Source organism: Lepidochelys olivacea, assembly GCF_965140295.1.
Source record: "Lepidochelys olivacea isolate rLepOli2 genome assembly, chromosome: 1".
Lineage (NCBI taxonomy): Eukaryota > Metazoa > Chordata > Testudines > Cheloniidae > Lepidochelys > Lepidochelys olivacea.
This window is the reverse complement of record NC_140411.1, coordinates 334,750,592-334,777,355: the sequence shown is the minus strand read 5'-3', so window position 1 is coordinate 334,777,355 and position 26,764 is coordinate 334,750,592. Positions and strand designations below refer to the sequence as shown.

At 41.4% G+C, this 26,764-nt stretch overlaps 1 protein-coding gene across 1 annotated transcript in view; it reads left to right on the top strand.

The window, feature by feature from the left end:
* PCLO (piccolo presynaptic cytomatrix protein) overlaps positions 1-26,764 on the top strand; it is a gene marked incomplete at its 5' end in the record, with an annotated part of 521,208 nt that overhangs the window by 333,063 nt on the left and 161,381 nt on the right. The window contains 2 exons of the mRNA XM_084610084.1: positions 6,164-6,312; positions 20,832-20,913. Of these exons, the coding sequence (XP_084466210.1) occupies positions 6,164-6,312; positions 20,832-20,913 (231 nt within the window). The remainder of the gene's footprint in view (positions 1-6,163; positions 6,313-20,831; positions 20,914-26,764) is intronic.

The window sequence follows — 26,764 nt, the reverse complement described above, 5'->3', positions numbered from 1 at the left end:
GATGTAAGGGCTGGTTTTGATCTGATTCTGAATCTGATATATATTTTTAGATCTATTCTAACTCAGTTCACAACTTGTTCATTATTAGGTTGACCACATGTCCCTGGGAACAATTGCTGCCCCTTTTTTCTGAGCTTATCCCAGTGGCTGTGTCATTTTTACAAATAACTTTGCTTTGTCCCAATTCTCATAAAGCCTTGCAGATTGGCCAGCACTAGGAGCTGTCAGACAATGGAGCTGGAGAAATTATTATTAAATAGAAAGCCGGCTGGCTCAAGTGCATGTGCACCACCAGGACCACCCCACCCCCAACCAGCCTGCCACATGATGATACCCAGCTGCTCCTCTTCTCCTATTCCTAAAGCTGTCCAGTAGCCCTGTCACTCAAGTCCTTGACCCAGCCTTCTTGGCCCAAAGAGTCAAAACCATAAGGTGGCTGGGAAGGAACAGGAGCAGTGTTCTGGCAGAGGAAAGGAAGTAGTGGGCTTCTATTTAATTCTCACCAAACCCATCCCCTGTACAACCATTTTCTCCCCCATGAGAGGTGCCTTGGCTTTTCACATTCAAGATGTGGTTACCCCACTCTGGAGGCAATCAAAAAATAAGTCTTGTTAAACAGGTGGCTCTCTACCATTCTTTTTATTGAAGACACTTTCTAGCTTACTGGTGCTTGACACTCCTGGATCTGTTGCCCTCTGGAATCATGTGTAGCCATCAGACTTCCTGTGCAGCTTATGTATTATTCCTGCACAGTAAGGGAACACATTCACAGGCAGGAGTATTAATGATGATTTTATTTTTGAGTGCTTGGTGTTGCACATGGCTTGAAGGAGTTCCAAAGCAGATGGACCAACCCAATCCCACACCCCTCAAAGTCAGTGGCAAAGTTCTTCTCTTTGGTGGATTGTCCTCTCTGTGGAAGAAATGTGTTGGAAGCTGGTGTTGGAGGAGGAGATGGGAGTTCTGAGTCTAAGGGACACCGAGGAGAGAATACATAAAGAAGAGAATTTCAGAAGGACACAGAGGGCATTGAGGGAAGGTACAGCCTAGGCACCACGAAGAGTAATAGGAGGAGGTGAGGACAAAGATGCTGGTAATGACAGAGTTGTCTGAGGGCCACAGTGGTGGTGAAGCACAAACTTTATATGGGACTTGAGAGGAAGCTAGTGAAGAAACGGGCAGATGCTCTGATTGGATGTGGAAAATATAGGAATAAGCCTGCGTGTGATATTAGGTGAAAATATGAATGGGACATATGGGGTACCAACGAGAACCAAATGACTTGGTGGACGTGGGGAAATCCATACAACTTGGACATAAAGTAAAGAGTGGAAGGAGACTCTTTCCTTTGAACAGTGATGCAGTGTTGTATAGCAGTGTTTCCCAAACTTGGGTCGCCCCTTGTTCAGGGTAAGCCCTTGGTGGGCCAGGCCAGTTTGTTTACCTGCCGCGTCCGCAGGTTCGGCCGATTGCGGCTCCCACGGGCCACAGTTCGCTGTGCCTGGCCAATGGGGGCTGCGGGAAGCGGCACGGGCCGAGGGGACATATTGGCCGGGCACAGTGAACTGCGGCCAGTGGGAGCCGCGATGGGCCGAACCTGCGGACGCGGCAGGTAAACAAACCGGCCCGGCCCACCAGGGGCTTTCCCTGAACAAGCAGCATCCCAAGTTTGGGAAACACTGTTGTATAGGAATGTCTAAAACCCCATACAAGCACACTCTGTGGTGCAGTCAGAAGGGTTGTCAGAGAAGAGTTATTGTGTAGCAAGCTCTGCTGTAAATCAACAATGCAATGAGTACGCCGCACACTAACTGTCCACGTGGACCCTTCTGTTATTCACTAACAGTTTGCTAGTGCGCTTTGATCTACTTCACTTTGAAATGAAAGCTGGTCAATGTGTATGAGGGAACTTTCAGTGTGGAACTTTTAGTGTGCGGTAGCAGAGTCCACACTGCCAGCTAGTGTGCAGCATGTTAATGCACTGTAGAGTTACACCCAGGTTGCTGCTCACTTAACCCTTGTCTACACCTAAAATATAGGTCTACCTACCTATTTGGCTCAGGGTTGTGTAGGCATACCCGAAGTGTTCATCTAAACAAGCCCAGAGTGTGGTGTTTTGGACAGTTACTTCGGAGTATTACAACATATCTTCTGAGGGAAACCAGTTCCAATATAAAAGAACTCACTTTGTATTTTTTTTAAATCTGTCTCTTTGCATGGATGTGATTTCAATTCGTCAGTCAGTCCTAATCAGAGTTGTAAAAATGACTTTTTTTTTTTTTAGTCAAAGAAAGCTGCCATTTCTTCTGCTAGAGGCAATTTTTCAGTACAAGTAATATGGAATATGGATTTTAAAATAAAAAGAGAGAGGTCTGTTTGAGGTTCTGTTAGTCTTCTGGAATGCCTGTACAATAGCAAGTAGCAGATAGGAGTAGAAATGCAATTTCTGAGCCCAGACCATTTGTATGAGTAATATATGCAAACATATTCAAAAGTTATGCTATTTTTACACATTGAAATAAATCATAAACCACAAGGTCAATATTTAAAAAAAATAATTGAGCACATAAAGTGGAACTCCAGACTTCATACTTAGGCAGCTAAATAAGTATAATAGTTTTCAAAAGTGCAAAGCACCCAACAGCTGGCATTGAAATCAGTGGGTGCTTAGAACTTCCAAAAATCAGGTTACTTCTTCAGGTGCCTAGCTATGAATTTAGAAGTCTAATTTTAAACTTTTTTTTTTTCAAATCTTGGCCCTAAGTTAGCTAAAACTGCATTATTGTGATCAAATTATTTCCTCTCACATACCCCATAATGTGTTGGAAACTCCCTTCTTTATAAATTTTTAAATTATGAATAATTCCTACACTGCTTTGTAGACCATGAACTAACTATGTTACATCTAAACAGACCATCTATATATGCTTGTGTCATAGAGCATTTGTGTTCTTGTTAAAGAGCTCATGGAAGTTTCCTAATTTGTAGTATAATTGCAAATGTTTTGATCAGGTAAAGTTAATTTACAATGAGTAGCCAAGAAATGTTACATCCTGACCTCCATAAAACATAAAGTCATTGTCCTGACCTCTGTAAAACCTTAGATTTTATCTTTTTTGGCCCAAAGCTGCCAGACATTGATTATATCCCATTGATTATTAAATATGTATGAAAATATTAAGGCCCCAATCCTGCAAACATTGTTTAATTTTATTAACATGAATAGTCCCTATTGGTTACCTCTGAGAATTTAAATCCCAATGGTTCCCTTCTCAGCGAGATTTCCCCCCATTTAAATGTGAGGCTATTAGTGTTAATCCTATGGTAAATTTGGAAGACCTACCACTCAGATATGAGGAAATTCCAGAAGTCTGAGATGAACACTGAGTCTTTACCATGCCCCCTGGTTTAAAGCATATCATCTTGTCTCTTCCTACTCATTTTCCCCACTGAGGATAAAGGTCTTCTGCTTAGCGGCTACAAATACAGGAGGCTTGTGGTCCTGAAGGTTCTGGGTTTGTGTAGGTGGACGCAAGCTGACATGCTTTGTTACACATAGGCCATAAAACGCCTTCTCTCTGTAGACACCGCCATGCTGCCACTGCTGTTTTTTATAAGCCCATCATGAATCTCAATTTTTTTTATTTTTTCAAGCCACTAACAGAAAATATCCTGGGAGAGGAAGAAACTGCAGAAGTTAAGTAGTTACTAACCATTAGGTGTTCTAATATTTTTGATGCCACGTTGGTTTTACTGAGGTCACTCTTATATAAGGTCTGATCGTGCAATTAGCAGTGTGGGAGAGGGGCTGCTTTACCAGCATAGGGCCCCATTGACTTCAATTGGACTCTGTACAGGTGCAGTAGTCCGCCTACGTGCTCTCTGTCACAGGATCAGGGCCATAACTTCTTATGCAGCCGAGGGTTTAAAATGGCTGCTCTCAAGATTGTCAGTGAAATTCCCAACTCCAGTCAACCCACCCAACCGCATGCAAAATACCCAATAATCAAACAAAAAATTCACAATAGTTTCCTTTAAACTTGAAAAAAATCATAGAATTCATGACACCTTTGACAGAAACACAGCTTGATCCATAAGCCTTCATAGGGAATTTCCACAAGCACACTAACTCTCTGAAGGGAAAAGGCCAGCAAAGATTATTTTAACTGTGTGAGAGAGACTCTGTTTCAGGGTTTCTCCTGATTAGATGATGAAACAGATGGTGGTATTCAGAATATCTTGGATCAGAACAGGGCCTTTGGTTTTTAAGCAGAAAATTTGATTGGGAGTTTCATTATGAGCTGAGTTATAGGGCAGCCTGGTAAATGCAGTCAATCAGTCATTTGCAGCAAATCTGCAAACTATGGAATATTTACATAATAGATGACAATGGCTTATTAGAAGCAGTTAATCACTATCTGGACAAACATCAACATTTGATATCTCATTTTATTGTATCCATGCTGGTCTACTGGATAAATAATGTTGTCAAACTGTTTAACAATAGGGATCTGTGCACATACAGGATAAAAATTGACCTCGTAATATTTGTCCCAAAATACATTTGTCCTAAAGACCTTAATGGCAAAAGTATTTCAAAATGTGTTTATATTGTTTTTAACTTCATATATAATGTGCCTTAAAAGAGCCATTTCTATATAGCTAGCCTTTCGCTTTTGTGTTTGGAAAATAACACACCTTTATAACTTTCTGTTATACTAAAATGTTGCATTTTTTTTTGTTTTTTTTCAAACTTCCGTGAGCCATTCAGGTCATATTTACTAAAGAATTAGAAACAGAAAAACACACACTAGTGTTTTGCATTTTTAATTTCTTTTTGTGGGATTGAACAACTGCATTTACTCTTGTTACTATAGCGACAGCTGACCTTATTTTAGTTTTGTAATTTCCTGGTGATTTTGCTAAAATAATAATGTCTTTTTCCAATGCTAAATTTATAATGATTATTATAACATGAAATTCAGATGTTCCATGGGATTCTACTTAGCTACAGTTTATCTTGTTTTGTATTGATATATGTGCATTCAGAAGAAAATCTGTATGTTGTATAATAAAAATAGTATTTAACTTTATAGCTTGTGATCTCACACTGGTGCAAATCAGAAGGAACTGGCGAAATCAGTCATCATAGCTCATTTGACTTCAGTGAGGCAATGCTCATTTACACTGGCTGAGATTCTTGCCTAATGGGTTTACACCAGTGTAAAACTGGTTTAAATGGGAGGAGAATCAGGCCAGTAGGGTTCCATCTGCTTTCCTTGCACACTATAAAACCTGATTGGAATTCTGTGTACAAGAAACGTTCATAATGTATAAACGAAGATGTACAGCAAGACCCTGTCAATGGGATTTAAAAGGAGAATTCCTGCAGCATTTCTCCACCATGTTATAAAGTGAGCTTTTCTTCTTCTTCAGTCTGTGTTTTGGGATGAACAATGCTTTAGTTAAGCAGACTTCATTTTCATAGAACAGTTTGCAGAGGCTCTCCGAAGAAACTTGAACATACAGATGTCCTTTGACTCGGAGTCTGTTAAGGAGTCACTGCTATAACTACTGATTCATAAAAGTTCAGCTACATCTCAGGCCTGATATACATTAGAAAATTAGATTGGTTTAACTATGTAAAATCCCTGTGTAGACAGCGCTAAATTGACAGAGCAATTCTTCTTTCGACCTAGCTACCGCCTCTCAGGGAAATGGATTATCTACTCCAATGGGAGAACCCCTCCTTTCAGCGTAGGTAGTGTCTACACTGAAGCACTACAGTGGGGCAGCTGCAACAGCGCAGTTGTGCCTTTGTAGCATTTTAAGTGTTGACAAACCCTCAGAAATGTGTGAAATCTGCAGTATATTTCTAAGCACCCAGAGAGAGGAAATGGTTATGGCACTCAATACCTGTTTGTTTTTTTCTTGATAGTAAATATCCATAGTCAGTTATAACACAGATGGGATCTCATTCTTGTCTCTTCTGCCACTTACTACTTAATTTTACTTGAGTTAGTCTGTCTTCAGCTTTGCCTGTAAATTCGCTTGAGCTGCATGGCCAATTAATAACCACTGTGCATGTTTGCTGTGTGTGCCAAACTGTTGCCCTTCTCTCCGCTCTGAGTCAGAACATTTGACATGTCCTTGGTTTTCAAAGCCTATCACCTCCGCCGTGAAGAGACAGATTGGTTTGACAAGCCCAGGGAGTCTCGTCTGGAGAATGGACATGGCTTTGACAGAAAACTGCAAGAGAAGTTGTCCCACTCCAGACCACCAAGTCAACATCAAGATCAAGTAAGATGTGTCTATAGTTTTGTGGATATTCTGTAGAAAGCTTGTTAAATCATACTATCCTGTAACATGTGGACCACTAGATTTATCAAAATCCAGCAACATTTTAAGCAGCTTAGGAGACCATCAGTATTATTTATGATCCCTATTCTTTAGGATTAGTTTTGTCCTTAAACAGTTTTTGGGTAGAATTAACCTGCTCACCTGGAATTACATAGGCAGCGGATACACCCACACAGAATGATTCAGTCTAGTCCAGTTTTACTTTGGACATTGACATTAATCCAACCTGATTTAAGACTCTGCTTTTTAATGTTCTTAGGAACAGGGCTGGATTTACTTTGAGGTGTTGTTATGAATGGAACTGAATTCTGTTATGTTACATGTGTGTAATCCCTATAGATCAATGATGAATCACTGAACAAATCAATGGGATTGCACACAGGTAACAAGTAAGAATTTGGCCTGTTCATTATACTGAGATATAAGAAAAACACATTGATCAAAGTGTTTTAAACTTGCTCACTTTGCGGTCTAGTTCGCCTTCATATATCCCATTAGCATCACTGAGGTTTAAACATGTCATCAGTAGATCCCTATATGTTTCACTTGCTACTTTGACTATCATACACACTTATTCAGATTCTATCCTGGCTCCAGTGGTGTGACATGGGTGCAGATGAAGGCAGAATTACAAACAAACTAGCCACATACAAATTAACACATGAGTTAATATGCCACTGTTAATTCGTTAGATAATATTTAAAGGGCATGTTCTGCTATCCTCCCACTTACAGAACTCCTGTCTAGGTCAGTGAGAGTTTTAGATGCAGTTTGATGGCAGAATGGCTCTTCATGAGTAAATTTAGGTATTAATTCAATCACTTCATATAAATAAAGGACACTACATATGTTTTTCTCTTTTGCCTATTCTCCAGCCCAGAGTTTGCCCAGTCCAGACTACATTTTGCTGAAGCCTTAAAATTTCACCTGTTCTGCTGGAAGAAAGGGTCTTTTTTTTATAGGACATTAATGTTATTCAGTAGAATTCACTCTGCAGGCCAGATCTGCTGCAGGACAATTGGAATTTTAGAGGCTCCAGATCTGTAAATAGCATTGACCAAAATATATACCTATCTCTTATAATCCCATTGAGAAACATGGGTTATTTTGGAATATATATGACTGTGTTTGGCGATTGCAGCATCCCAATGTCAATTTAGATTTCCTCTGTCACGCGCACACACACACACATTTGTAGAATTGTTTCTGTCCAGGACAAGAGTTAACATTATTTTGGACTCTCCTTCATAGGCAAGGGCGGAAGATATGCCTAATGTTTAAAATCCTATAGCGTTTATACTTTTCAGAAGACCCATAGGGTTGTTAATCGCAACAGTGGCCAGGTCTCATAAAGTCTAAAGCCAGATGGGACCATCACCTCAGTCACTGGAAAAATCATGGAGCAGGTCCTCAAAGAATCAATCCTGAAGCACTTGCATGAGAGGAAAGTGATCAGGAACAGCCAGCATGGATTCACCAAGGGAAGGTCATGCCTGACTAATCTAATCGCCTTTTATGATGAGATTACTGGTTCTGTGGATGAAGGGAAAGCAGTGGATGTATTGTTTCTTGACTTTAGCAAAGCTTTTGACACGGTCTCCCACAGTATTCTTGTCAGCAAGTTAAGGAAGTATGGGCTGGATGAATGCACTATAAGGTGGGTAGAAAGCTGGCTAGATTGTCGGGCTCAACGGGTAGTGATCAATGGCTCCATGTCTAGTTGGCAGCCGGTGTCAAGTGGAGTGCACCAGGGGTCGGTCCTGGGGCCGGTTTTGTTCAATATCTTCATAGATGATCTGGAGGATGGTGTGGATTGCACTCTCAGCAAATTTGCGGATGATACTAAATTGGGAGGAGTGGTAGATACGCTGGAGGGGAGGGATAGGATACAGAAGGACCTAGACAAATTGGAGGATTGGGCCAAAAGAAATCTGATGAGGTTCAATAAGGATAAGTGCAGGGTCCTGCACTTAGGACGGAAGAATCCAATGCACAGCTACAGACTAGGGACCGAATGGCTAGGCAGCAGTTCTGCGGAAAAGGACCTAGGGGTGACAGTGGACGAGAAGCTGGATATGAGTCAGCAGTGTGCCCTTGTTGCCAAGAAGTCCAATGGCATTTTGGGATGTATAAGTAGGGGCATAGCGAGCAGATCGAGGGACGTGATCGTTCCCCTCTATTCGACATTGGTGAGGCCTCATCTGGAGTACTGTGTCGAGTTTTGGGCCCCACACTTCAAGAAGGATGTGCATAAATTGGAGAGAGTCCAGCGAAGGGCAACAAAAATGATTAGGGGACTGGAACACATGAGTTATGAGGAGAGGCTGAGGGAGCTGGGATTGTTTAGCCTGCAGAAGAGAAGAATGAGGGGGGATTTGATAGCTGCTTTCAACTACCTGAAAGGGGGTTCCAAAGAGGATGGCTCTAGACTGTTCTCAATGGTAGCAGATGACAGAATGAGGAGTAATGGTCTCAAGTTGCAGTGGGGGAGGTTTAGATTGGATATTAGGAAAAACTTTTTCACTAAGAGGGTGGTGAAATACTGGAATGCGTTACCTAGGGAGGTGGTAGAATCTCCTTCCTTAGAGGTTTTTAAGGTCAGGCTTGACAAAGCTCTGGCTGGGATGATTTAACTGGGAATTGGTCCTGCTTCGAGCAGGGGGTTGGACTAGATGACCTTCTGGGGTCCCTTCCAACCCTGATATTTTATGATTCTATGATTCTATGATCATCTAGTCTGACCTCCTGCACATCACAGGCCACAGAATCTCACCCACCGACTCCTGTAATAGACCCATAACCTCTGGCTGAGTTACTGAAGTTTTCAAATCTTGATTTAAAAGACTTTAATTACAGAGAATCCACTGTTTACTGTAGTTCAAACCAGCAAGTGATCCACTCTCTACACTGCTGAGGAGGATGAAAAAAACCCAGGGTCTCTGCCAGTCTGACCTGGGGGAAAATTCTGTCCCAATCTCCAAAATGGTGATCAGTTAGACCCTGAGCAGGTGGGTGAGAGCCACAGCCAGACACTTGGGAAACAATTATCTGAAATAACTCTAAGTCCTCCGATCTAGTGTCCCATCTCCAGTTGTTGGAAATATTAGCTAATAGGAGTTGTGGATGGGCCATATCCCATTGTAAGCAATCTCATCATACCACCCCCTCCATAATCTTATCCTTGGTTTTTCATCTCATATAAGATACAGGATACTAGAGCTGGTCCAAAAATTGTCAAAATTTTATTTTGGAATTTTTTGGTGGAAAATGCCTTTAAAAAAAAGTAAAAAGAAAAAAAAATGGCCAAAAATATTCGTAAAAAGAAAAGGAGTACTTGTGGCACCTTAGAGACTAACAAATTTATTTGAGCATAAGCTTTCGTGAGCTACAGCTCACTTTTGAGCTGTAGCTCACGAAAGCTTATGCTCAAATAAATTTGTTAGTCTCTAAGGTGCCACAAGTACTCCTTTTCTTTTTACGAATACAGACTAACATGGCTGCTACTCTGAAAAATATTTGTGTTTTCAGTTTATAATGGAAAATTGAAATTTTCTGCTAAAAATTTAGATGAAAATGAGATTTTAGTTTCTGTCATAATTTTCTGTAGAGCTATGTACCTCTTCTTCCCCCCAAAATTCTGACCAGCTCTACAAGGCACCTTCATCAACATGCTGTCCCTTAACCAGAGATTAAAGGAAGGATAATTATCAAGTCAGATTCTGCAGGGATTGGTCCTGGATCTGGTTCTGTTCAACATCTTCATCAATGATCTAGATAATGGCATAGAAAGTACACTTTTAAACTTTGCGGGTGATACCAAACTGGGAGGGGTTGCAAGTGCTTTGGAGGATAGGATTAAAATTCAAAATGATCTGGGCAACCTGGAGAAATGGTCTGAAGTAAACAGGATAAAATTCAATAAGGACAAATGCAAAGTAGCCCACTTAGGAAGGATCAATCACTTTCATACATAGAAAAATGAAAATGACTGCCTAGGAAGGAGTACTGCAAAAAGGAATCTTGAAGTTATAGTGGATCACAAGCTAAATATGAGTCAACAGTGTGACACTGTTGCCACACACACACACAAAAGCAAACATCATTCTGGGTTGTATGCGAGAGTGTTGTAAGCAAGAAATGAGTAGTAATTCTTCCACTCTACTCTGCACTGATAAGTCCTCAGTTTGAGTACTGGATCCAGTTCTGGGTGCCACATTTTAGGAAAGATGTGGATAAATGTGGAGACAATCCAGAGGAGAGCCACAAAAATGATGAAAGGTCTAGAACACAGGATCTGTGAGGGAAGATTGAAAAAATTGGGTTTGTTTAGTCTGAAGAAGAGAAGACAGAGGGGGGACATAACAGTTTTCAAGTACATAAAAGGCTGTTACAAGGGGAGTGTGAAACCTTTGTCCTACTTAATCTCTGAGGATAGGACAAGAAGCAATGGTCTTAAATAAAGGGTGGTTTAGGTTGGACATTAGGAAAAACTTCCTGTCAGGCTAGTTAAGAACCGTAACAAATTGCCTAGGGAGGTTGTGGAATCTCCATCATTGGAGATTTTTAAGAACAGATTAGACAAACACCTGTCATAAATGGTCTAGTTATTACATCATCCTGCCTTAAATGCACAGGACTGGACTAGGTGACCAATTGAGGTCCCTTCCAGTGCTATACTTCTATGATTCTATGATGCAATAGGGAGCTAAAGCACAAGGAGAGTACCCCCTCCTCTCACTGATTTACAGGAGGAAAGCACTCCCACAGCTCTCTACAGAGGGAGTGAAAGCTCCCTGCAAATGTGGGGAGCAGAGGGATAGGATGTGGGGCGTGAGTGGAGGCACTGAGACTTGGCTGGTAGGGAAGCCGCTGGCTCCAGTCTGGGAAAAAAGGAGCCAGGGGTTCCTATCTCCTCCCCTCCAGTCTATTCCAGCCATTTGGGGATCCTGCTCCCCAGCCACATCCCTACCCCCACAGTGCACTCCAGCTCCTCTGGGTCCCACTCTCACCTCTGCCACCCCACTGCCCACCCTGAGCATGTGCAAGTTTACTTGGGGGCAGAGCCCCCACAATATATGTATTGCATGGACACTAGTCCTTCCCCCCTCACACCTGGCCCCTGGTTCCATCACCCCTGACCCTCTCTCCATCTAGGCTGGTGTGTGGAGAGACCTCCTCCTCCTGTTTCAATCTCCTTTACCCATTATCCCCTGCTGGGACATTGTTTCAGTACTGATGCAGGAGGGGATCACCTGTTGCCTCTACAACTCTGCATCCTGTAGCAGGTGAAGTGTTTCTCAGAGATCTTCGGTCCCAGATGCCTTCTGCAAGCAGTCACACAAATAGAATCTCATTGGACAAATATTCATGGGAAGAGAAAAGGAAGAAAAGTGCAACCACAGCTGAAGAGAATTCAGTTTTAAATTGGTGTGAATGTTTGTGGAACTCTCTTTTTTACAATAAGTGCTAGGTAGATTATTTGTTTGCTTTGGTTACATTTGGTTACCATTTCTCTCTTTTATCAATTTAAATTCAGGCCAAGATTTTCAAAAAATGGCTAGTGACTTCAGCTGCCTAACTTGACATTTTTAAGAGTCTGATTTTCACAAAGAGCTGAACACCCACCCTCTGAAAATCAGGCCCTTTAAAGATTTCGCACTGATCTCAAACTGGCAGTATGGATGTTTGCAAAAGCTGTGGTAGCCTGCTTGTACCCAAGTCAATGAGTGAGAAACTTCTGGCTTCACTCATCCAGTACAAATCCTCATTCTCTTCTTTCTATCTTAAAAAAAATGCAAATATTTTACAATCCCACCTACCATACTAAAATACTGTAAGTGTCCTGCTTTGTGTCTATGTGTGACTTTTACTACATGGAATCACATAACTAACAGCTAACAGAGATTCCCCTTTAGCACGGCCCGGTGCTTTTGGAGCAGGAATTTTGTGCAGTCTAGTGTCATCCTAAAAGTCATCAGTTGCCATGGATTTGTTATGATATGGCACAGTGGATTAATCTGATACTATTCTAGTAATATTACAGTACATCAGTTTCCACAGCAACATTCCTGGTGTTACTTAACATTCTTAAACATAATGAAATTACAGTGCAGCTTAGGATCATAACAGCTAGTGTCTCCCAGTACAGAAATCTGGGCTGCTTACCTGACGATGGCAAATGTACTATTTAAATCCACTGAGTATTTGACCGACAGCATCACCTTGATTTCTCTCATTGATCCCTCCAGTCCCACTCTCTGCAGCAGCAGCCTGCTGAGTCTCTGCCAGTGGACTAGAAACTTCAGCCAAACACAAGGTCCAAGCTCCTCTTACTATTGTTTATCATGCATTATTTATATAGCTCCAAAAAGTGTGCTAGGTGTAAGAAGACAAGCCCCTAGCAGGCAGCTGCTCTTAAAGTGATGATAGCAGGTTAATTCCTGATCCAAAGCCTGTTGAATTCAAAAGAAATCCTCCCATTAACTTCAATGGGCTTTGGATACATCATGGAGTTTAGCACATAGATAATTTAGAAAAGCACATAGGCAAGAGAACAGATCATGAAGGTTGAGAAGATAGGAAAAGGAGGAGGTAGAAACAATAGGAAAATATGGGAAGGGAATACAGCCACAGCAATGGAAAGAACTGTTGTCCTGGAGAAAGTCCTATTGTTTCCTGTATTTGTTGTTAGTTCTCTCTCTCTCTCTCTCTCTCTCTCTGTTTTAATTATTAGGTTGCCAAAGCTGGCACTAATAGCACCAGCGTTGCTTATGGGTGCACAGCAAGGCAAATGCAATGAGTTTTGAAGAAGCAATTTGAAGGGGGAGGTTACTTTGTACTCTGGGAGAGGGAGGACCAGCTAAAGAGTGTGGGGGCAGGGAGGAGAGAGAGGGGAGTAAAAGAGTAGGCAGCCTGTAAAAAGCCACAGAATAATGACTGGAGAAGACGAAAAAGGATGGGTTAAGGCAAGAAAAGTAGGTAAAGGATGGAGAATTTGAGAATAGAACTTTCCCATTCCAGATCTGGTCTTTGTAAACCCAAAATGAAGCCCAAAACAACAATGAAACAACAGCAAAAGTTTGTGCCATCATGGTTTCTGTCAGCAAGTCTTTCCACAGCTACGAAGGCTGATACAGGAAAAGAATGATGCAGTCAGATTTTCATTTTGCACACACATAAAAACATAAACATGTGCAAACACATTCCACCCGCCCCACTCCTAATATATCAGTGATAGTCAAACGGTAATAAAAAGTTCCAGTCTCCAAAATTGCCGTGATAATCACTTGGGGATAGGCTTTTCTCCTCATATACTTTCTGGTCAGGTCAGAAAGATGAGGATGGTTTTCCTCACTGCATTTTGGCATTTCACTCATGCTGGAATAAAAACATAAGCATGGCCATACTGTATCAGACCAATGGTCCTTTTAGCCCAGTATCCTGTCTTCCAACAGTGGCCAGTACAAGATGTTTCAGAGGGAAGGAACAGAACAGAGCAAGTGTCAAGTGATCCATCACCTCTCATCCAGTCCCACCTTCCGGCAGTCAGAGGTTTAGGGACACACAGAGCATAGGATTGCATCCCTGACTGTCTTGATTAATAGCCATTGTTGGACCTATCCTCTATGAAATTCTCTCTCTTTTTTTTTTGAATGAAGTTATAGTTTGGGCCTTCACAACATCCCCCTGTCAACAAGTTCCACAAGTAGATTGTGCGTTGTGTGAAGAAGTGCTTCATTATGTTTATTTTTAAGCTGCTGCCTCTTAATTTCATTATGTGAACCCTGGTTCTTGTGTTACATGAAGGGTAAATAACATTTCCTTATTCACTTACTCCTCATCCTTCATGATTTTATAGACCTCCGTCATATCTCCCCTTAGTCGTCTCTTTTCTAAACTGGCCAGTCCCAGTGTTTAATCTCTTCTTATGTGGAAGCTGTTCCATGTCCCTAATCATTTTTGTTGCCCTTCTCTGTACCTTTTCCGATTCTAATATAGTTTTTTGAGATGGGGCCACCTGAACGGCATGCAGTATTCAAAGTGTGGCATGCCATGGATTTATACAGTGGCATTGTGATATTTTTTGTCTATCCCTTTTCTAATGGTTCCTGATAGTGGTGAATATTGAGCAGATGTTTCCAGAGAGCCATACATGATTACTCCAAGATTTCTTTGATTGGTAACAGCTAATTTAGACCCCAACATTTTGTGCTTAGTTGTATGTAAAATGCAGAATGGCTGAGGTGTTGGAGTTCAGTTAAAGGTTAGAGTGATGTTTCAGGTAAATTATTTTGTTTGAGCTGATCCCCCATTTCTAGTACATCTATTTATTGAAACCCCTTAAAATGATAAATATGTTAAATGCATCTGAGAAAGTAATGAGAAATCAGTTATCTAAGCACTCAAAGTCACATTAGAAGGGAGGCAGTGCTCTGTAGTACCATGCAAAAGACATTTCAAATGTTGACCTCCCACTTCCCATGTGATACCAGCACTTCAAAGGCCATTAGTTCAGCCCCCTGGGGAATATCTGTTGTATGTTGCTCCATGGGCTACTCCAGCTCCCTTAGAAGACAATGAAATAAACATCTTGATTTAAATGACTGTTGGATCAAATGCTTTTGGAGCAGAATTGCTGGGCTCAGAGATGTCCAGCCTTCTTCACCTGAAAGAATGGTGGCTCTGACATGGGCCCTCAAGTGTGAAGGGATTATGATATTGGTGATAGCAGGCTCCATGAGACACACAAAATAGGCAATGCTTGTTCCACAGTGATAGCTACTGCTTAATTTAGACTCAAGAAATGTCACCTTTTTGGAGGTAAATTGCCCTTGAATTTCTTTCTTTTAAAATTGCCTGGAAATCTGATGACAAATTTACCACAATAAATTTTAAAATCTCATCATCAACCCACCATTAGATGAATCATCACCAACCACTTCATTACAGGTCAAGATATTTCCTTTACGTTATTTGGCAAACAATTACTGATCTTTTCCATCACCCAGCTCTATTGTATATGCTGAAAGGATGGAGAATAATAACATGTTGACATTTCCTCACTGATGACTACTTAGTGATATTTTTACCCTTACCTGGGCTGCTCTCATGAATGGGACAGGAGACTTTGTGAGCTTGTATTCTTGGAGTTCTTTCCAATTCTGCCTTTGTAAAACTTTCACATCAGGCAGGTCCTCGTAAAGTGACAATAGCAGTTTAAGGCCTTTTCTGAAATCTATTGAAGTCAAAGGAGGCACATGGCTGTTTGCATGGAGAACCTATGACTGGTCTTCTGTAGTCTCTTGATATTGTGGCTTCTGCCATATAAAGCCCCTGAATCCCCACTCAGAGGTTTCACATCACAGAGGGGGAAAAGAGAGTAAAATAATGTAGATAGGGCCAGAGTTAACTTACCTGTTAAAGTCCCAGACAGATGTTTTTGCAGGGTTAGACAAAACCCTAAGGTACAGTAAAACCTCAGGGTTACAACACCAGAATTACGAATGATCGGTCAAACACACACCTCATTTGGAACCGGAAGTACACAATCAGGCACAGCGGAGACAAAAAAAAAAAAAGCAAATAAAATACAGAACTGTGTTAAACATAAACTACCAAAAAAAATAAAGACAAAGTTTAAAAAAATATTTGACAAGGTAAAGAAACTGTTTTTGTGCTTGTTTCATTTAAAGTAAGATGGCTACAAGACTCATTCTCCTTCTGCATAGAAAAGTTTAAAGGTTATACTAAGTCAATGTTCAGTTGTAAACTTTTGAAAGAACAACCATAATGTTTTGTTCAGAGATACGAACACTTCAGAGTTACGAACAATCTCCATTCCCGAATGTTCTAGTGTTCTACTTAGGTGTAAGAGGTGTTCTAGAAATGGCATGCTGCCTGAGCTACTTCTCCCACATCTGACCGGTGAGATGAAGCTGATGTGACCTTTAGTTTGCCGTTGGCCTGATCCTGTACACGTGACTCAGACAGAACTTCTGTTGAAGGCAATGGTTCTTAATAGAGGAGGGGGTCAACAGAACTAATCACAATTATACTCACTGAGCACAAAGACTATGCAAGCTTAGAGCTGTTGACCTTCCTGAAGTGGATGGAGCAAAATAGGGGCCATGATCCTGGTCCCATTCTGCATTATCCAATGGAGATGGCTCTGCAGAGAATGGCACTTGTGCCCTTTCAAAGACTGTTGCAATGGCAGCATTCCTACTGTGAGCTCCTACCTCTGCACTGCATCAAAGAAGACCATTGGCTTATGTGTCACTGTCAGGCTTTGGGAATCATGGCAGCAGGATCTGGCCCTAACTTTCAGGTTAGGGAAGAGGTGTGATGTCATTAAAAAGTGAGCTCACCGAAGCTTTACAGGACTGATCTAAAGCCCATTGATTTCAATGGAAAGACTCTCAAAGACTTTAGATGAGGCCCCCAGGGCAGAATTACTGGATATGCAGCACTAAGGAGAGAAACTCCAGTTGACTGTCCTGTCCTCTGCACTATAGAATCTCAGGATTCTTGTGTCTCCCACTAAACCTAATTTTCATACAGAGAAGTGCCTGGGCATAATATGTCACTGTGGAAAAAAAAGAGGTCATAACTAAAATGATTTCCCATGTCACAATTCAAAAGAGCCCCAGCAAATTTATCCACCATTCCCAGCTGTTTAACAACATAAAGATGATTCACTCTTCAGAGAGACTTCAGCTGACTAATAACATGAAATGTGTGACCAGTGCCACGGGGTCTGGAGGGAACACATCACTCTCACTTAGTTTTGTATTTAACTCACTGGGTTACAAACCATGGGGGCCTGCTGAGTAATCTGCTGAAAAATGTGACCCGAGTTCAATGTCTGCTTAAAATATGAGGGTTGTGCATTGAAGTGCACACTGTAAGGGTGAAATTAAACTGTGGAGGCCACTGCAGTGTCAGCTGTGAACTGGGAGGATTTTGAGTGGAGTGGACTGCACCTCCTTGAATGCTGTGAAAAGGGTCTTTGTAGCTGTTGTGTTGATCCATTGGTACCAATACCCCATCTGGCTGGCACAGGGGGGCTGCAGGTTCAGCCCTGTGACCTAGTTCTAGGTTTGGAGGGTGCAGATTTTCTCCACACATGCACTCCGTTCGTATAAACATCCAGCTTCTCCTCTCACATTGGCCAGATTTACACTGGCATATGGAGTCATGCCTTGTTTATGCCAGAGTAACTGAGAGGCAAATCAGATCTGAAGCCCCAATATTCAGGCTTTATGCAGGTGGAATGGAGTTCACCCTAAATGAATTACCAGGAACAGAATGTGTGAACAAATGGCAATCTTACCATGCTTGCGTTCTACATTGTCTGTTTGTAATAGATGAATATACTTTATAGAAATGCACATGAATGACTGATTGATGTAAAAACACCCCCAATGATCAGAGATGACATAACCATTCCCACTAGCATTACTTATTTTCAGCAGCATCTTTTGCCATTCATTTTTCTGCCTCTTTCCTCTCAGCTCTGACACACTGTTCTGCAGCTAACAGCCTAATATAATCTTCAGTTTAAGCACTCTTTCCCACCAACAATAAAGGAGACTATGAAGACGTGGATGCCAATAAACTCTGATACTTTTATTCATAAGCGTATTTATTACCAAGCTTTACACTGATCATAAAAGTCTGGAAATGGAAGTAATGAGAGAACAACAGACTAAAGCGAGTGCCGATCTATTTTCTCTGATATGCCAGTCAGTGAAACATGAAATACGGTGGTGTATATTTTTGGGATTATTATATATCCAAAAAATGAAGATAAAAAATAATACATTGGAATTTGCAATTTATAGGCCAGAACTTCACCTGTGATAAATTGACATAACTCTGTTTCAGAGTAACAGCTGTGTTAGTCTGTATTCGCAAAAAGAAAAGGAGTACTTGTGGCACCTTAGAGACTAACCAATTTATTTGAGCATGAGCTTTCGTGAGCTACAGCTCACTTCTGTTGATAAAAATGGAGCTATGTTGATTTATCCCATCTAAAGATCTGGCCCAATGTGCTTATAGAACTTCTTTGACAATTATTTTACCTTAATTTTTTTTAATACTCCAGTAGATATATACCTATAAAAATGATTCAGTGTAGCATTCAGACAATATAATTGCAGTTAACCAACTTCTGTAAGATTTCAAATAGATTATTTTAATAATAATGTTACTTGCTATATTTTGCTAATAATGTTAATTAGAACCAAGATTCGGATCACTTGTGTTCATTAAAATCCCATACTACTTTGAACAACAGTAGACAATTTAAGTAAGTAGATTCTGCATACAGTCCCTGCAGTCAGTTTTGACTTGTTCTGTAGTGCTCATGTGCATTGTTAAACTCATGGGATACCCCTTAATTAGCTTTTATTTAAAACTGCAGTTTCACAGCTGATTTCATGAGGCAAAACAGGATAAAGTAACTTGTGCAAGACTGTACCCACTGAAATCACAGGTAATTTGGTTACTGACTTCAATGGGGACAGTAGTTCAATTCTGTAGAGCTAGCATAGTCTAAACTAGGATAGGAGGTATGATCTAGTTTTCCTTCTTACCTCTGCTACTGACCTGTGTGAATTTAGGCATGTAACATCACCTCTCTGTTTCGCCTCCCACCTTGTGTGTGTTGTGTATTTATATTATAAACTCTTTGGGGCAGGGACTGCGTTGGTAAAGTATCTAATACAATGGCTGTTGAAGCCTCTACATGCTACTTCAATCAAGGACCTTTCTAGTACTCATTTGTGTAGGCTATAAAACTTGCCCTTTCCAATTTGTACGAACAAGGCTCACATTTAAAATGTCTTCTAGTTTAAATGATTCTACTAATTTGAGAGAGATTCTTTATACTTAATATGAGGTATACTAACAGAACCAATAATATCCTCAAGGCAGTAGACACTTCTGAAGGGTGACCGCTGTAGATGGATATAATAAATGAGTAAATATGAAAATAGAATAGCAATTTACCTCAGAAATCTTCAAAAGAAATCAAGATGAACTCCCATTGCACATAATTTCAGTTTGATCATAATCACTAACTGAAGCAAGACAAAAGAGGATTGTTGTGACTTGACCAGCAAATTAAATCAGAGGCAGTGAGGTCCCGTGGAGAAGGCACCAATAGTTTATTGTTATTAAATAAACTACTGAAAACTGCATTACTGCTTGTATGCTGACCCATTGTGATATGATCATCTTCTTTTTAAAAGTCTTGTCTAACAGAAGAATATGTGAGCCCGGCAGGAAATTCATTGCAAACAGATTTGTCATTTTGAGAGACAGCTGCAAAATAGTTTCCTAACTCTATCTTTTATACCTAAGCTCACAAGGAAGTGTCTTAAACTCCACATGTGCAATTGGTGATCATAGAAAATAAAAGGCAGGGAGATTGTGGATTCTGTTCTAACACTGAAAGATGAAAGTGGGGGACAAATTGGGGTGAAAGTTTCATAGGCATAGTTGTGCATCAGTCTTTCCACATAGGCCCTTTCTGCAGGGACAGACAGAAAGCATCTGTAACCCTCTGGTCAGCGTATGTTTCATGTCCCTCCCAATGCCTTGTCCAGAGGGGCTGTATAGCACTGTAGCACAAGTTGTAGAGACTCATGCTTTCAGCTCCAGAGATCCATGCTGTCTGCCAAAATGGCGGCTGTCACACATCTTCATATAAATGATATTCCTAAAAGTTTTAGGCTGGGATTTTCAAAGGAACTTTAAATCTTGACAGTCAATGGGAGTTGGGCATCTTTCTTTGAAAACACCAACCTTAAAGGATTAACGAATGGAATTAAAAAAGAAGTCTGAGGTTCAGGCAAGAGAGGAAATAAAATATGTGCTTATAGATGAGATTGAAAAAGAGTAAGAGCCCCTATCTGAGTATATAACTTGTGCTTTGTTTATTGTGCTATGGTGAGGGGTATGTTAGCAATGCCTAAGATGGGGAGAGATTCATTCAGAATGTGTATTTTTGGTGAGACCAAAGCAATACTTCATGGAGCTTTATACATATATCCACACCTTCATCTTAGGCCTGTTTGCATTCTAACTCTCTCCTTATGCATTACACAAATCCCATGGTCAAAGGATCAACGGTCACGCTGCTTTATGGCTTCCATTAGTGGATGCGATAGAACAAAGTAGACAATTTCAAGTCCCTAGGAAATTAAACAAAAACTAAAGCTGGCCTTAAAATTACTCTAGTAATATGGAAGTAATGCACAAACACTCATGTGCCTGTTAACAAATGTCCCAATTTGTGGGTTAAAACTCTGGGGAATGATTGAACAAGGATGAGATATGATTGTCAAATATCCCCCAACCAGATATATGTTTCGTAGGAGCGTTGTTTGTATGACTGGCTTTTTTTAAGTTATTAAAATGGACATGCTTTACATTTTTTTATGACATGCATGTTTTATGTTCCTCAGATAAATGGGAAGCCTCTTCAGTACATTTTCCCGCATGCAAGACTCAAACTACTGAGAGACCCAAAGGATCACACTGTATCAGGTAAAAATAATAAAACCCAAACAAAATGTACACCTGGTTTTATTAGAATGCTTATTAAGTAGCATGCACATGGTTTGCAATGCTAATGATGGTTGCTCAGTCCTGTGTGGCAGGAAATGTACTGCTCATCTTACATGTTTTTAGTGATAACAGAAAACAGTGACCTACAGAAGTGGTCATGAGTCTTTGTTAAAAATAGACAAATTACTGTAAACAATTTGATACTGAAAACACATAGGCAAGTTGGCTGTATTAGTGAGATATATCAGGAGGCTGTATGTCTGTCACTCTCTATATGTCTGTCCTCTTCATATGACAATCTCATATAGAATTTAATAGGGATGAAGCCACTAAAGATCTAAAGAAATTGAATAGGCTTATGTAAAAATTCAAAACTTGCAGAAGTTTATGAAGAATTCTGCCCTTTCTGTAGAGTTTAAATTATATCAGATTGTTAAAAAACCTATAGGAAAGTTATTGCTTTCTGTTATATTCTACAGAAACTTTTCTCCCTCGTCATCCCTTCATAATGTGTGTGTGTGTGTGTGTATAGAGAGTGAAAGAGATCGGCTGAGAGTGGATATGTGTTATTTTGTATCCTATTACACGGGCTACAGCGGGTGAATCAGGACCAGTGCTGCAGTACAATTCTTCTATGTCAGAGTGTAAAACACCTTCTATATCAAGAGCTAATAGGTGCTAGGTCTGTTTGTTGTTTTTCAGAATTGTACGTTTTTTTAATAAGAGAGTGTATTGATTAGGAAGTAAGTGTTTTTCTGTGGAGATACATGCTATTTATATTCTGCCAGTGGTGTGTAATTTAGCCTTTTGTGGTTTTCTTGCAGAACAATCAGACTTTCTTTTAACTACTATTGAAAATTCAAATAGCATATGTCAAAATCCACTTCTGTCTGGAAGTAATTACTTGTTGCCAACCACTGGTTTCCCTCCAGCATTTAATGGGAAGTAGCATCATGTTTCGTTGCATTTCTATATATTGCTTTCCCAGCATTTTTTGCTGAAAATCTCAATTATTTTCTCACATCCTCCCCCTGTCTTTCAGGCATGTAAACAAGAGGGGCACTCTCATGTGCCCCCTTCTGGCTGGGGTGCCTCTGTAGTGCCCTGATTTTTATCCTCCCTCTTCCAGGCTCTTTTAAACAGACTCCTACACATTTGCTTATCCAATCACTCAAAGTCCCCAAAGTCCATCCCAGGGCACAGCTTTTACCTCAGAGCCTGGTGTTCACAGGGTCCTTTTATCAGTTCTTAGAAGGTGCCCCATTCTGGGGTTTGGCTTGCCTCTGCCTTGCTCAGAGCTGACTCTCTTACAGACGTCCCAGAATCAGCTCCCGCTTCGAGAACTGCTTCAGGGCTTTTATAAGGAACCAGCTGCTCGAAGTTCCCTCCCTGGTCCAGGTATTTCTGGTTGAGTCATTTAGTAAGTTCAAGTCTCCTTCAAGCAGCTCTTTCCCTCCCTTTGCTCTCTCACAAGGCATTCAAGCAGTTTTCTCTCTATGTACTCCCTTGGCATTAATTTCTACAAAACAGATATCGCACCCACTAATTAATTTAAAATACTAGCTCTCCCACTATCCCAGACTGTAGAGTTTAAAAAGACAGTTCATACCCTTTGTACAGCCCTGGGCTCCTGAAGTCAATTGGAGTTACTTGTAATCCTCCTCGGGATTTCTTGCCCTGCAGGGAAATGAATAATGCTGAGATCCAAGCTGTTCTCTTTCTGAAGAACAGGTGGAATTATAGCCGCATGAAACTAGTTACCTCATGGTTTTGTTTTGAAGAGGACCTGATTCTCTCACCACTGTTGTGTGCTGTTATTTACAGAGTGTAAACTGCTGCCTAACCTGAGTCCTCCACTGGCTCACACCAATGGCAGCATTTCACATCCACTCTGCACAAATGTAAATCACCATGCAGGATGAGAAGTGATGGAAAATCAAGCCCTGTATATTTAATTCCTCTTCACCTTCTGATACTCTCAGTGTATAGGGTTATTTTTCTCAGGCTCCCCTTCAGCCACTGTGATAATGTGCCAAATAGTGTGCACTTGCCAGTCACAAGAGAAATCACCATTAAGAATGGTACAACTTGCCTATGGGAATCAGTATTTAAAAATATTTGTGCGTATTGTACAAGGTCTCATGGCCCCTTATTGGTGGGTTAGCACAAGCAGACAGAGTCCCCAGAATGGTGATACAGGCATGAGCGCAGTAAACAACAGAGCGACATAAGAATGTATTACTGGAAGAGAATTCAGAGGTACATCTCCTGGTGCTGATGGTGTCTACTGGTACATGAGAGCTTCACTTTCTCCCTCAGGTTGAAAGAACACACCCTAAAGTTCCCCCCCAGTCACTTCCTGACATGGGGCCCTTCCCCTCTGGGAGAAGCTATTGTCTGTAGATGTGTCACACAGAGACCTAGCCACCAAAACTGCGACCAGATTTTCAGAACAGTTCAGTATGTTAGGTGAACGCTTCATGCCCTTTGAACATCTGTCCATCGGTGTTACGCTGGGAGCAGCTGGCTCCTGAGCCCCCTTGAGAATCCAGCCCTATGAAGGATTGCTGTCCCTGAGTTACATCTACTGGGAAACAGAGCATAATGTGGTAGAAAGGCTAAGTTCCCAAACAGAGAAAAGGGGAGAGGAGTGACTCTTGATTAGATTCCCTCCTACCCCCAGAGATGTCTGGGGCACTGCCACTCCACAGTGTTTAGGACAGGATGGCATGGAGGCAGGGAGCCTGCTGACTTGTTAAATGGTGGGCTTCACAGTGGAAATTTACTTATTGCTGCTTGGAGCAGAAGATATTCCCCTCCCTCCCACTCCCGGTGACTTCTGTCTCTCTTGCACATCAGGTAGGTTGCAAATGGAGGAGGATGGTGGTTAGTCAAAGGCAGGACCGCTGCTGTCCGGGAGGAGGTAGGCAGGAAAACAGTTGAAGGCTTGGGATTTGCATATTTCATTCCTCACATATCTTTGAGGTGAATGGAATTTTGGGCCTCCTTTGCATGCCAGCCTTGCCTCGCCCTGCTCTTCTGAGGAGGAAAACTGGTAGATATGCTGCAAATTTAAACATGCAGAGTTTTCTGCTGGGGTTTTATGATCTTGGGTGGTCTCTCCCAGAAGGCACATTGCCCTGCTTGTATTTGCTATTATAAAAATAAATCGTTTGACCAACCAGTACCAACAAACTGGTGACCAGTTCTAGTTATCATCCAAACAGTGAATGAAGCTGTTTTTATAATACCAGAGGCAGAGGAGACCTTAGAAATCTTTTATACAGTTCCAGGTCATTTAAAAGTGTAATAATTAATTAATACATATCTTAGAAAGCCCACCAGCCCCACCACACCAGAGGTGGCGCAGCAGCAAGATAATTGGATGATCCTCTATATAACATGGCATCTCCTCATTTAAAAACAAAAAAAAGCAGAGGTGTCAGAATATTCAGCCAGTCAGATGATGCAATCAGCTAAATTTGTAAGCTATTTGGGGCAGAGATGTTCAGTTATTGTACATTTGTACAGTGCCTAGCACAACGGAGCAGTGACTCAGTTGAAGCTAATAAATAGAGGCTATAAATGTTAAATATTAATAGTCTCAGATCGTTTAAATCCATTTCAAACAGTCTGAAGTGATGCTGCATACCTAGCACAGAGTCTTTTTTAAAATGAAAGCAGAAAATACAACACTCACATTACTTCCAGAGTTGAGGGCCTGTCGAGCCTATGCCTTAGGCTGTCTCGATGCACAAAAGTTTCCCACAGATTTCGCCAGGAGAGTGAGGTGCTAAAGGCAGGGGCATGCCATCTCTGTATGCAAGGCATGAACTTCATGGACTCTGTGCCTGATCGGTTATGTGCTGTCCAACTGGAGGGCTGTGGACTGGGATCCAGCTCCCAGGATGGTTCCGTCTGGCCTTCAAAAAAGTGCTCAGATACTACAGTGATAGGGCAGCATGAGAACTATATGGAATGGAATAGAATGCAAATCTTATTACAAGTCCATGCAGCTAAGTCTTCAAATTGTGTTGTCCATCAAGAAAATATGACTATCCTGCATCATAGATTCCAAGCCATAAGGGACTATTGGGACCATCTAGTCTGGTCCCCTGTATAACACAGGCCATAGATCTTTTCTGAGTTGATTCCTGTTTGAACTAGAGCATATGGAATGTATCTAGCCATTTACTGGGCTTCTAAATTTATTTGTAAATGACTGAGCATGAAGCTTTTTTTGATGAATTAAGCCAACGGTCCACAATTCCTGTGGCAGTGGCATCCTCCACAGAGCGTGATCCTGTACCCGCCATATGTGCAAGCTACTCCTGCACAGAGGATGCCATTTTGGACTGCCTAAAACATACATGGGAGTTGTTGCATGCCTTACTAAAACTGGCCCAGCTTGCTATTGGCTGATGGAATGAAAGACTGGACCCCTAACGATCAATTAGTTTTCAGTCCTGTGAGAGGCTACTAAGATCCAAGTGCGACTGCTCTGTGGGAAAACTGAATGGATCTTTCCTAACTGCCCCTCTTTTTCTGCATCACTCACCGTCCCCTAGAGCTCTCAGCTCTTCTCTGTACTGCAGGAAGGTTTATAGTACAAAATGTCCTCCACACATTTGCCAAATGTAAATGCTACTGGCCTTTTACTGCTAGGCCTGAATAAATTGCCGAAGGGTTTTGTCTCCAAAGATTCATTAATAGTTTTCAATACATTTGGAAGGAATTGGCATCGTTGTGCAGCTCAGATGCCAAAGCAATGATGGCAGTGATCAGAGAATGATAATGTAGGAGCATTTAATGATCCAGAAACACACTGCTTGTTTTCACTCAAAGTCTACCTGTCTCTTATGGGTCCTTGGCCACAGCCAGCAAGAGAGTTCATTTTAGCATGGTCGCATTTTCCCTTCTGGTGTTTAAAGTGGAGTGGTTACAGCTGGAATAAAAGAGGGAAGAGGTGGCTGCATGAGACAATAAGGGCGCTGACAGTAGCTGCTGCAAACATTGCAAGAGCGACACACACACATTGTCTTCCTCCTCCTGGTCACAAGACCCTTTCTCATGCAGGGTGAAGGCTCAGCATGGCAGGAAATCTCAATAGCTCTGCACGTCTGGCTACACCCAAGTATGGGGTAGCCCATGGCTGCAGCATATCATCATGTGGGACTGAATTACAGTGCCAGAGGCAATGCTCCTTTCCCAAATGTATGATGTCAAGCTGTCATCTTTCCAGTTCTGTCCCTGCAGGGCAAAAAGCACCTGTTAGTTGCAAGGCTGTCTGTGCTGCAGGACACTCTCCCTGATGCCCCTTTGTGTGCAGGCAGAGCAGCGGTACAGGGAGGAGTCTGCACTGAATATGCTAATTAGTTCTGGGCAGAGGGTAGGCCTCTGGATCGTGACTTCTGCAGAGCTACTGTTCAAGAAACCACATGCAGGAGGGACTGGGCTGGACATGGCTGCAAAGAGGCTTCAGAGGTGCTTTGAACCCTACTTATAGTTTGAGGGGTTAGTTTCTCGCTCCTTTCCCTCTCCCGCCATAAAAATCAGATCTAATACCCTAAGCAGAGCAAATTTACTGGGCATTTATTCAGGGAGATGGGGGTGGATTTAACACAATTTTCATATATCAAGCCTACATTGCTGGACTTTCTTCCTAGTGTATATATTTTGGGTTATTTCAGCTTCAAGTCCATTCTGACAACAAAACCATAGATTAAAATGCAGACGTGCAGTGAACATAAGGAATTATTACCAGGCAGATAACGAGTGCATGGAACACAGGTACAGTCCAGGTTTAGCTGGGGTGGTGGCCATGAAGATA